A 13,026-nucleotide genomic window follows, 5' to 3' on the forward strand; every position below is an offset into this window, starting at 1 on the left:
GGCACAGGTCAGAGGTCAGAATGGGGCTATGGAGTCCTTTTCTGTAGATGCTGCTCTATCCAATTCAGCCAGCAGTCCTCTTAAGAGCCCGCATTAGAACCCTGATTGTTTTCTGAGTTTCTTCCCCTAAGAAGTGTAAAACTTTAGCAAAGATGAGTGATTTGCTTTGCAGAGCGGCAACTGAGACTCAAGCAGCTCAGCAGCTTATCCAGACTCATAACCAAGGGATGTAGGTGCTGGAGCAATAGCACAGTGGATAGGGCATTTGCCTTGCATGTGGCCAACCCGGGTTCAATTCCCATCATTCCATATGGTCCCCCAGCACCACCGGGAGTAATTCCTGAGTGCAGAACCAGGAGTAACCCCTGTGCATTGCTGGATGTGACCCAAAAAGCAAATAAATAAAAAAATAATTGGCAGGTATAACAGAACTTATGTGAGAAGCAAGCAACCTGCTCCTCTCTAATGCTCCCAGTGCAGTGCTCCCTATCCCAGGCTCCCAGCCCAGTTCTCCCTCATATTTGCACTGCTTCTTTTCGACTCTAGCACACAGCTAACAACTCTTCCTGAGACTCTCTGCTACCTAGGCTGGCTGGCAAAGCAACTGTCAGCTTCAAGCAAGCCTCTTGCTCTGCTGTCAGAGTTCGCCAAAAAGGGACTTCAGAGATAGGCATGCAACATCTCCACCAGTGTCCTGAAATGATCTGTGGGCAAACAGCCCAGGCTGGGGGCGGGGTGAGAGGGGGGGACTGCGTAAATCATTCTCTTAAAAGTAGCCAGTGGTGGGGCAGGCTTCTTCTGAGGCTCCTTTTACAGGGTCAACGGGGCAGTGTCCCGCTGATGCTCACACGTGGAGCAGAAGTGGGGAAAATGAAGGTCACCGTAGCCCTGGGAGCAAGGGCAGGAAAGCACACTAACCCCAAAGGGTGTTTCAAGGGTGCAGGAGAAAGGTAAGGGATAGAGGAGAGATAAGGAGAGCCTGTCTGCTTGGGAGAGCAAGGGGGAGGTGGGGAGGAGAGAGAGCCCTAAACCCCGCTCAGCAGGGAATTTCCTGGTGCAGGTGGGGCATTAGAGGGTGTTTCCCTGCAGAGCATGTGTGGTCTTACCCCGCCAGGCAGTGTGCCAGACCCCCGGAGTTGCTGCTCCCTGGAGGGAGTTCGATAGTGCGGGCCACACCACCCTATGCTGTTGCAAGCCCCCCCCCCCCCCCCCCCCCGCCCCTGACAGGCTGCAGCTGGGCTTGGCTGGGCAGGGCTGTAGGAGTTCCTACAACTCCCCAACCAGGGGATTCTAAGTGGGCTCCTGCTCTGCAGAATCAGGGTCATGGGAGAAATGGCAGAGAGCCCCGCCCTACCCAGCAGGGACTTCAACCTCTACTTGAACACGAACTGGTTCTGCAGAACTTGGGAGCAGAGGCGGTGTTTGCTGCATTTTTTTTTTTAAGTAGTGCCTTCTCTGCTCCTTGGAGGCTGCAAACTTCTTAACTCACAGGGTGTCTGCTACTCTCTCTCAATTTGTGGCTCTGCAGCAGCTGGTGAAGACTGATGCTCAAGTAGGGAAGATTTGTGGTGAGGCAAGGCAATCTCTATGAATTCCTTGGTGGAGCTGATTAAAAAATGAATTCAAGGTGAAACCTAGAGATCAGTGTCTGCGGAAAGAGGTTCCCTGTTGGGAAGCACTTGTATCAGTCACATTGATAAAGAGGCTAGGACTACCCCCACCCCAAACACACACACACACACACACACACACACACACACACACACACCTTGTGTCAGTCTCCGCTCTTGTCCTCCCGTGCTCCTCTCTTTTTGGCACTGACCCATTTCCTTTGCCACATCCCTGGAATCTGCCAACCCAGAGTGTCCCCTACAATGCCCCACCATGGTTTCATACCATTCTGGCTTGGGTCTTCCCAACCTCTGAAGGGTTCCCAAACTCTGATTATGGTCCCCTGGCCCCTCACAGCACCCTTGGAATGATTTTTGGGCACCCAAGAAATCTTCCTAAGTGGAGTTTGGTCAATCAGTGGGTGAGTTGGCTCACGAATTTTATCCTGTACCGAACAGACAGGGGCTGGAGCCATAGCACAGCGGGTAGAGCATTTGCCTTGCACGCAACCAACCAGTTCGATTCCTCCTCCACTCTCGGAGAGCCCGGCAAGCTACTGAGAGTATCTCGCCCACACGGCAAAGCCTGACAAGCTACCCGTGACATATTCAATATGCCAGACACAGTAACAACAAGTCTTACGATGGAGACGTTACTGGGCCCGCTCGAGCAAATCAATGAACAACAGGAGGACAGTGACAGTGACCGAACAGACAACATCAGTCTTTCGACTCTTGAGGTCAGGCTTACCATGGCAAATACAAAGCCCTCAAATTTCAGATTGCCCCATCTTCATGTTCATGTGTTCTTTAAAGCTCTCATGAAGGTTTGTTGCCTGTTGGCAAGCAACCACAGTGTGTATCCAGGTCCCTAGGACCCCAGTCAAGGGCACCCTTTTTTCTACTAGAATGGGATAGTGCCGGTAGGGGTGGAAGTTGCAGTACTTAACCCCTCTATTCCCAGGGAGTGGGTCTGGGGGCCATGAACTCTCCTCTGGCTGGTCCAGCTGGGGAGAAATCTGAGAGACAGATTCAGGCTCTGCCATCAGAATGCTTGAGAGCAAGGCCACCTGGGGCCCAGAGGGAATGTGGGCACAAAGGCTGGGCGTGGAAAGCTTGTGAGATGTTCTTGACCTGTGCTAGAGGCATGGCTCCTTCCCTGCTCCTCAGCCCTCTCACCTTTACCAACACTTCCACCCTCTGACACAGAGTCCTGGAATGCCCCCCTTTCAAGATTTTCCTCATTGAAAAACAAAATGAAAACCAAAGTTCCAAGTCCCCATTCGTCGTTTCTTTTGCTTGTTGCCTTGATTCTCCAGCTGGGTCTCCAGGTTGTGACTTTGGCTTCGCTTTCCTAGGACAAGCTGACTCAGTCCTCCTTTCTCCCTGTCATAGCTCCTCTGCCACCTTTGACTTCTCTTAGCTAGAACTACAGGTGGGAGAACCTCCCATCCTCCTGACAGTGTTCCAGGAAACAGGCTCATGCAGGGCTAACAGGCCCGGCCAAAAAGGAAAGGAAAGTGCCCTGCAAAGGACCAGCTCTTTTGGAAAAGCAAACTCTGAATTAGACTCAGATAACAAGAATATTAGCAGAAGGCCAGAGAAAATTGCTACTAAAGTAGATTACTCTTTGTGCAAGTGTTCCCTTCCTTTGGGTTTTCCCTGGTATGCGTGCCTTTCTTTTTTTTAAGGCTTGGTGAACAGATGCACTTTGGAAAATGTTGATTAACTTCTCCTTTTTTTTCAAATCCTTCCCACTCACCCCAACTCCTGGGAGCCAGGATTCTACAGAAAGTCTAGCCAAGCTCTAAAGTGTGCATCTTCACCATAAGGAGCCTTTGATTCTCCAGGTGCTATAATTTCAGCCACATCTGGGTGATGAATTTCATAGAACTTCAGAATGGATCAGTTCTTCGAGGTCACTGTATTCCAGTCTCCTGCCTCCTGAGACAAAAATGTCCCTGTTGTCATTGTCATCCTTTTTTTTTTTTTGCCTTTCAAGATCAATGCCACATCCACCCCTTTCCAGCCATGATCACTAGTGTCTGAGTGCTCTTCCCTAAGGGTGTAAGATGGAGCAAGATGGCATTCTAACTCCAAGAATTTGTCACATTCTTGGCAGAAACTGAATCCCTAAAAGCAAAAACAGAATTTGGCTCCAAATCCACTGGCGGAAGCCCCACTCTTTTCACCCTACGCTGACTCACATATTCTTTTTCCAGTGTTCTGCATCTTTTAACCATGAAGGTGTTAAGACGTAGGCGCATCCCATCAAAGCCATTAATTGTTGGAAACGTCATAGTTTTCTCCATGTTTGTTTGTTTGTTTTCATAAAGTTAAACTAAAGCTCTACATTGACTTTGCCAAGCTCAATCTGATCCCTAGAGCAGACACCACCTGCCTTTTGTGGATTCTTGTCATCTTTCCAAGGCAGCAGCCTGCCTTGTATGGCCTAGAGAATAATACAAGGTGGGGGCATTGATGTGGAGGAACTGGCATGGCCTGCAGGCACCATTTGCTGTGTCATAAACATGCCAAGAAAAGGCTGGATTTAAGGAGGATCCGTTCAAGCTAACATCAGTCTTTCAAGGGGGCAAGGAAGGGGTGACTTGACAACTTGTTTTGTATATCCCTTCCCAGGGACCAAGGGGATGGGAGGGGATCAGTGCTGAGACATTGTATGTCTAAAACTCAGCTGTGAATAACTTTGTAAATGATTGTGCTTTAACAACATTTAAAATAAATAAAAGCATTTTGACTGGGAATGAGGATGATTTCTAACATGATTAACATCACTGCCTCTAGAAAAAGAAACTGAATTTCAAGGGTGGCCATGCTGGATCAATCTTTAATTTAGGTCATGTTGATGTCCATCATCTTCCCTGAGAAGTTGTGTTGATGAGGGAGAAGTTCTGGCTACCCAAAGTTAGTTTCTTTTTTTCACTCTTGTTTGACATTTTAGCACTTTGGAATTTGAGGAGTTTGTTTACAGCCTTGATTTGTGGATACCATTTATGACACTGATGTTAAAGTTGTTCACCTGAGTTCAGGATTGAATGAAATTCCTAACAGGCTACATACCTTCTTTGGTGCCATCTTGCTGTCTGCAAGTCAGGAGAGGAATAATTTGTGAGACAGGAAGAAATGATAAGACTTTGCTCTTCACCACATATTTGAGATATACAGGTCATTTTCATTGGCTCTTCTATCTGTAATATGGACAGCATTGTGAATCAAGATCTTCCTTTCCCCAAAATTATCATAAAAAAGAGAAAAAGGTGGGCAATGATAATACTAGAGAAAATTCAGAGTAAATTAACTTAGCTGTGTTCAAGTCTGGGCTAGTCAGATTGGTTGCCAGTGCATTAGCTTAACTGGTATAAAGCCAATAGGAAAAATAGAGAAGGAAAAGTGATATGAGCACAGATGCATGGAGGTGGACAGGCATTATGACACTCTTTCCACTTCTGTTTCTACATTGAAACATGCATTAATGAGACATTACTTTCCTAAACTTCCATTTATTTGAAATCCAAGGGAAAAAATAACTCTTGTACATAGATGTGTGGGGATGGAATGATAGCACAGCGGGTAGGACATTTGCCTTGCATGTGGCCGACCTGGGTTTGATTCCTTCGTTCCTCTCGAAGAGCCTGGCAAGCTACCAAGAGTTTCCCACCTGCATGGTAGAGCATAGTAAGCTCTCTGTGTGGCGTATCCAATATGCCAAAAACAGTAACAACAAGTTTCACAATGGAGACGTTACTGGTGCCTACTCGAGCAAATCGATGAACAACAGACAACAGTGCTACAGTGCTACATAGATGTGTGCATATGGATGTGGAGCAGTATATCACACTGAGTATCATGGTGATGGCAACTGGGAATGGTTTGAAGATGCCATTGATGTTTGTTAGGTGAAACTCTGGCCTCTGCTGGTAATAAACAAGTCACTAGGAAGAACCAAGTGAGGATTTACTTGATGCTAAAGGCCTTTATTACTGCTTCTGTTCTCCTGGTTGTTGGAAGTAGAGATAAATCATTTGAAGGAGTAAGGACCCACTTAGCTATACACCAAATGATCCAGAAGTTGATGTGGTGTTTTAACTTCCTACCATGTTTTGGACCTCATCCTCAGAAAGGTGACCTCTCTGAATTTTCCCCATTGTGATACAATTTTTTATAACTCAGATTTGTTTTTCTTTTGCATTGCAGTAGACATCCCAGAAATACACGGGAGAGAGGGCTATGACGATGACATTGATGGTGAGTATTGCTATGATTTTAGCAAATAATCATGGAATTCAAGTTGGGTTATAAAGACATCAACAAAAAAGAATGCCCAGTGCGTTAGGAGGCCAAAATTTATAACTCTAGTGAGAAATACAAATGCAAAGAATCCGGAGAGGAAGGGAGTAACCACCAACTGCTCTGTTAGCGTCAAATTTAGAGATTTAGAAAGCTTATTGAGTTGCCTCTGCCTATAATCTGAAACAGTTTCCCCAATTTGAGCAGCTTTCAACATTGATGGACTTCAAATCTGGATAAGCCCTTTAGAAGTGACAGTTGGGTTCCTCTGTATGTAGTTGAACCCCGTTGACCTCCTTCCATAGAGAGCCTGAGCAAGTGAACCTCAAGGGCAATATTCTCCCAAGCCTGCTGTGGTTTCCAGTTCCCTTGGTCACTGTGGTTCCCTGCCTCAGCAGATCTTCTCACACTACCCAAGACTCCAAGCTGGGGCAAGACTTAGGTTTCTTTTCCCCACTGCCTATCTCATGTTTGCATATTTGTTCTAATTTCTCTTCTCCCACATCAAACAAATACACATACTTTAAGAGGACATCGCAAAAGTCCTGACTGGAGGGCTGCTTGAGCAAGCAGGCAGATGTAATTTCTTCCCCGACCTCAGAGCAGGACAGGTCTCTCTAGACTTCCCAAGGGGCAGGGTTGATCTCTGAGAGACCCAACAGCAAGGTTCAGCTCAAAGAACAGCTTTAAACCAAGATTGATGGAGTAAAGAAGAATCGTTTATAGAGCAGCTGCTTTTAACCCGATCTTAATCAAACATTTCAAGTGTCATTATAGAAACAGAGTGACTAACCCAAACAGCACCTTGTTAACTGAATGCAGACTCTCCCTGAAAAGCACACTCGAATGCTCCTTTTATGGGCAAAGCTGCACTACTGGCCTCCACAGAAAAGCTGCAATAGATCAAATGACAGAAGTGCTATGTGGAGTAGAAATAGCAAGGGATGAGGATACACAAAGATTGATTCCTATCGCTGGCTTCACTGCTGGTGAACTCTAGAACCTTGAGTGATTATCTGGTCACCTAATTTCTTTAAACCTGTTTCTTCCCATATTAAAAACTATGAGCAGTTGTCATGATAGTACACAGGGTTCTTGCCTTGCATGCAGCTGACCTGCATTCAATCTCCAATATCCAATGTGGTCTCCCAAGCTCCACCAGGTGTGCTTCCTGAGTCCCAGGTGTAACCCCTGAGCATCGTAGGTGTGGCCAAAAAAAAATAACTCCTCCCAATTTTTTTAAATGAGAGAGGGAAAAAGTATGTGGGGGGAGGGGGAGGTGGAAGGGGGGTGGGTGGGGGAAGAAGAGCTATAGAGATGATCCAGCTTTGAATCCACAGTAGAGATGCCATTATTTTACTCTGGTTGCCATAACAAAGTTCCATAAATGAGGTGGCTTAAACAACAGAAATTAATTGGCTCAATATTCTGGAGGCTAAAAGTCCAGGACCAAAGTATCAGAGGCTTGATTCCTTTCGAGGATAATGAAGAAAGTCTCTGTTGCAAGCCTCTCCCCTTGGCCATCTCCATGTTCGCATGACATGCAACATCTGGGTCTGTCTAAGCTCCCCTTTCATAAGGACACCAGCCCTATTGGCTCAGGGCCTGCCCTATCGACCTCATTCAAACTTGATTCCTTCTGGAAAGAGCCTATCTCTAAACAAAGCCCCATGCCAACACTCTGGGGACCAGAGCTTCTGCATGTAAATCCAGGGCAGTGTTGAGCTGGATGGTGGGCACCCTCCAACCCTAATGGTGAGGGCAAGAGCTGGACAGAATGAAGTCTGGTGAATCCAGAAACATCTGCTGCTTGGCTAGTTGAGCAGGATGCTAAATTGAGAAGTTGGTCACATGAAAATAGTTCCAGCCTTGCTTTCGATTTAACTCGAAGCAATTGGAAACGGAATGAGGCATCCAAGAAAGGGTGTGTCTGCAGCACAGCACCTCCTTCGGTGCTCCAAAGGCTCCCAGAAATTGTCTTACTGTTATATTCCCAATGAACCAAAGTATTTCAATATCAAATATCTAATACAAAATGTAAGACACACACACATATATAATATACATATTATATATAATATATATATTGCTTGACATCAAGCATTTTACAAATACTAAATTCATGTAGCCTACTCCTTGCCATCCATGAACTTGATTTTATTAGCATGCCTGTTTCTCATATTCAAGAACTCAGGCAAAGAGGTGGACCGATTTTCCCCAGGGTGCTGAGCAAAGCTTTAGCAGGCACTGTCTTTCCAGAGCTCTGCACCCTGCCCTCCACTTTGCAGAGATCTCCTGCACTGGACTGCTTTGGACTCAGTGCCTCAGAGAAGTATCACCCTAACACCCACCCCTTCCCTTGTGCTTTGTGTCCTAGCTGAATACGAGGTAGACTGGAGCAACACGTCGGCCCCGACTTCAGGAGCTGGTGCCCCTTCCACTGACAAGGAGAAGAGTTGGCTCTACACGCTGGACCCCATCCTCATCACCATCATCGCCATGAGCTCGCTGGGAGTCCTGTTGGGGGCCACGTGTGCCGGGCTCCTGCTCTACTGCACCTGCTCCTACTCGGGCCTCAGCTCCCGCAGCTGCACCACCCTGGAGAACTACAACTTTGAGCTCTACGACGGCCTCAAGCACAAGGTCAAGATGAACCACCAGAAGTGCTGCTCAGAAGCCTGACAGATGACACTCAAATCACATCTGACGTTTCATTCCAGCAAGAGGGGCTAGTGAAGATTACACTTTCTTTTCCTTTGGAAACTGAATGCCATAATCTCGATCAAACGGATCCAGAATCACCCCAGGTGAGGACAGGACAGCAAGTGAGCAGAGGGAGGAGGGACGAGACCACCGCGTGGGGGGGTGGGGGAGAGGGTTTCTGCCCTCCACAGTCGGAATCAAACCACAGTGGCCAGGTCATCACTGGGACAAAGGCGGGAGCTTATCTCTTTGGGAGTCACAGTTCTATTTCCTTGGTGAGTCTGTTGTTACTGTATCTTTTATTTCTTCGTCTGTGAGCGACTCAGAGAGGCAGAAGGGAAGGTCATTTCCAGGACAGAAGCAGAGCGCTGACTGTTCATCTCCACTTTCTCTTTCTCATCAATACTTGAAAAAAAAAGAGTCTTTTCAGACTTTTCATCTTTGGATTAAACAATGAAAACATTGAAACAAAACAAGACACAGACAAAAAAAAAAAAGCCTCGCGGTGTATTCCGTTCTCTGCCTTCTGATCTTCTGAGGAGAGACGAGACTCACTCGCCACCGCCTCTTCCTCGGCTCTGCCAGCCCAGCCTACAAGCTGCCGCTTCCAGTCCTAGCATTTACGTAGGATGTTGTTGCCTTTAACTTTTTTTATCCAGGGGAAAATTGCCATTTTAGGGTCAGCACGAACAGCTCTTTCTTATCTGTGACAGATGTCAAAGGTCACAATAAAACGCATAGAAGCACCTCCATGTCAGAAGAGGACAAGCCTTAACATGCTTTGTGAATAGGAGCCATCCACAAACTCAAGTCCCAGAATTTGTGGCTGTGCAGCTACTGTGTGGGGCTTCTGGTCTGGTTTTTCTTTTGCTCTTTCCCTGCCCCTTATTCTTCTAAAATACATACACACACAGGCGTACATGTACACATAGGCACGTAGATAAACATGCATCCATCCACACACCTGCATACCCACAGGCATGCAAATATACAGATGCACACATACACACAGTCATGCGTATGCACATATGCTCACATACACACACACACACACACACACACACATATGCACATTTGTCAGGTCTCTAAGCTCGGTAGGAAATTACCTTGTTTGCTAGTCTCAGAGATTAGGTGTGGAAATAAAGCTCTGGGTATGTTTTTTTCTATCTGTAAACTAGATACAGAGGATAGAGGAGAAGGGCAGAGATGTCCAACCACTGTGATCGTGTAATGGCAAAGATGAAGCTGAATCCACCAGTACACATGGAGTTCTCCCCGGGGTCACAACCTTTCAGGGGTGTCAGCTGGGATGTATGTGAGTCCTTGTAGAAGTCTGTGAACACTCTGAATCCAAACACTAACACACCAGTTCGCCATCAGAGACCTGCTTCTTACACATACACACACCAGTTTCTGTGTTTTTATTAAGTGCCTTGAAAACATGAAGAAAGGTGTATTTCTATGTAGAAATCAGTGATTATCCTCCAAGTTAAGGCATTCCTCCTCCCCAACCCCCAGTGGCTCCTTTGCCAATTCCCAAAACTCACCGCTGATCCTACTAATGGAATGACCCCCCCAGTGGTAGTCATAGCCCTCGGTGACTCTCAACTCCTCTAGAAGGGGAGGCATCAGGAATAGAACAAAACTGTGTGAAGGATACAACTGTCCTCATCAAAATCTGCATCTCTTAGTAACGCCTAAGCATTGCCTGTGTGCTGGAAATACGTTTGAAACCCCACCAGTATGCCCAGCCCTATTGTGTATCAGTGGTTAAACTGTCAGACCATTTCTGCTGCTACGGTCACCCGCAATTTCATTTGTCTCATACCCAGGTGAAAGGGGTAGGAAGAATCGGACGGCTGGTTCCTCTCAATGTTAACTTATGGAAATGCTAGTTCAACTGGTAATGTCACAGTGTTTTGTAGGCAGAGGGAGCTATCAAGCCGACAGCTATTTATTCATATGTGTGTGTGTCTTTGCGGGCCTTTGAGTTCTCTGTATCTACCGTGTATGTGAATGGTCACGTGGGACTCAGTGGTGTTTTTGTGACTTTGACCTAGGGCCCAAGTGTCCTCATTGATCTCGGCACTCATTGGCTCAGTGGTAGTTAGACGTGAAAGCTCGTTCAAGCCCAAGGGCTTGGCTTCCGGCTCCCCTGGGCTGGGCCTGTGGCAGAAGCCAATTTTTAATTAGCCCACCCCCCCTCTTCACCTTCCATGGAGCTCAGTGTTCAGGAAGCTGGCAAGTTCTAGGAATTCCCAGACGTAGCCTGCAAAAGAAGAGAAGTTCAAACGCCTACTCTAGGGCTCCTGGCCCTCTCAGGCCCAGTGGTCCATTTGTTAATTCCCCAAAGACCAGCCCTGCCTTTGGCCTGCAGTTCACAGAAGAGTTAAGTAAACTCAACAGCCCACCAGTCCCTTCTCACCTTTGGCTGAGTTGAGGCCTTGAGTGCTGAACAAAGCCGGCTCCCCAGGGCTCGAATGTAAATACCTCACCAACACTGGAGGCTTGTCTGTCTGAAGACAGGAGGACAGCCAGCGAGGCCCTGTTAGAACTTGGCCAGCAGGCCCCTGGGCGCCTCTGTTGTCTCTGTCTGCAGGTAGGCTTGCTGACCCATCTCCTTGCATCATTCCCCTTGGGAAACCTAGCTCGCAGTATTGATCTCCTTTTTTTGCCTTGTACTGAATGACACATTACCTCGCGATCTCCCGGTTGGACCAGGCCTTCTACCGCCACAGGGCTGCTTTCTCTCTTAGGCGGGGCTGGGGTGCTGACAGGGATGAGAGTCCGGGGAATGAGCCTGAGTGGCAAGTAAACAAGGGGAAAAGTTCAACTGTCCCACAGAAAGTTAACTTTTCCAGGATTTGCAGTTAAAGGTATTGGACCATTTGCTGGCTAAGCCAGATCACGGGAACTTGAGAGCTATTACTGTGATTCAATGTAAAAAATAAACAACAATGTCAAACTGTGTTTATATGATTTGTATAAAGCCTTTTTAAGATTACTATTTAAATAAACATGATACCATAAATGTTTTCCAGTGTGCTTTTTATTGAAGACTGAGAGACCTGGGGTGAAAGTGACCAATGCTAGGTTTTTATCCTGAAAGCTCCTTGTCCCTCCAAATCAAGAAGGCCACTCATTCTCATGGGATGATGTTCATCAACACTCATGTGGTTGAATAGGTTGGTTGACCAGCTGACTTTTTAGAAATTGGAAATGTGCTCAAGATAAGTCACGACCATCGGGCCAGGTTATTACTTTTAAGTCTTGCTTGGTAAATTTCCTCCCTAGACATCCCATCTCCAGTGTCGAAAACGGCATGGTGAGATTCGTGCCTTCTTGTCTCGGTCAGACCAATGATGTCGTACTTGATCATTCGCGCTTGTACCATCAGGTCCTCGATGGATGCATCTGATGCTAGCGTACGTGCATTGAAAGTACAGACGATCATTTTTGTCTTCCTTCGTTGTGGCAGCCTAGGTCGGCCTTGAGATTTTGTCGGCCTCTCCTTTCTCATCCTTCTCAGTGCTGCCATGTCGGTGAAGCCTTCAGGGTCAGGTGAATGAGACCAGTTGTAGTTACTGGTTTTGGCATATCGAATACACAGCGGATAGCTTGCCAGGCTCTTCCATGCGGGCGGAATACTCTCGGTAGCTTGCCAGTCTTTCCGAGAGGTATAGAGGCTTTTGGGGTGACCTCTAATCACCCTTGTAGGTGTTACCATATTTTAACCCTATCAAATATGGTATGACAATTCCAGAAGACGGGTATTTAGTGTCTTATGATGTGTCCGGAAAGCGTCCTGGAGTGTGGCGACGGCTGGGTAGTGGAAGTAGTGTCGAGAGTGGAAGTCTGCCAGTGGGGTATTTATCTGGGTAGGGTGGGTCTCCTGTGCACAATTCGATCCCTGGGTGGTTGATGGAAGCAGACAGGGCAGGGTAGGGTGGGGCTCCTGATTAGAATCCCTTTGTCACCTGTGGTGGTGGGAGCAAGCAGAGAAGCTCTGTCCCTGGGTCCGCCGAGCCTGGAGTCCAAGGTCTCAGAGAGTTCCGCTTACCTTGTTCTGTGGGTCTTCAGTTGTGCGTGGGTCTCGGCCGGAGCTGCCGCGCGGGTCCGGAAAGCGTCCTGGAGTGTGGCGACGGCTGGGTAGTGGAAGTAGTGTCTGGTGTGACTGGTAGTGACTGGTTCAGCACCTCCATGAATGTGCGAGGAACGCCAAGAGAGAGATAGCCACAAAAAGTCGCCTATCTTCGAAAACTCTTGAGCTAATTCGCCAGCGTGGTTTGGCGCATGCCTCAGGCAACCGCAAGCTAACGTCCGAGCTTGCAAAGCAGTGCAGAGATGCGATCAAGGAAGACCTCAAAGAGAGAAGAGCAGAAGTACTGGTAGATGCGGCAGAAGC

General features: G+C 47.3%; 1 protein-coding gene across 1 annotated transcript in view; it reads left to right on the plus strand.

Annotated features, from left to right (window-relative positions):
- NRP2 (neuropilin 2) overlaps nt 1–8,987 on the plus strand; it is a 118,041-nt gene extending 109,054 nt beyond the window's left edge. The window contains exons 16-17 of the mRNA XM_056111614.1: nt 5,826–5,876; nt 8,296–8,987. Coding sequence (XP_055967589.1) covers nt 5,826–5,876; nt 8,296–8,600 — 356 coding nt within the window. The 3' untranslated portion in view covers nt 8,601–8,987. The remainder of the gene's footprint in view (nt 1–5,825; nt 5,877–8,295) is intronic.
- The last annotated feature ends 4,039 nt before the right edge of the window (nt 8,988–13,026 follow it).

Source organism: Sorex fumeus, unplaced genomic scaffold (assembly GCF_029834395.1).
Source record: "Sorex fumeus unplaced genomic scaffold, SorFum_2.1 ptg000014l, whole genome shotgun sequence".
In the NCBI taxonomy this organism is placed as follows: Eukaryota; Metazoa; Chordata; class Mammalia; order Eulipotyphla; family Soricidae; genus Sorex; species Sorex fumeus.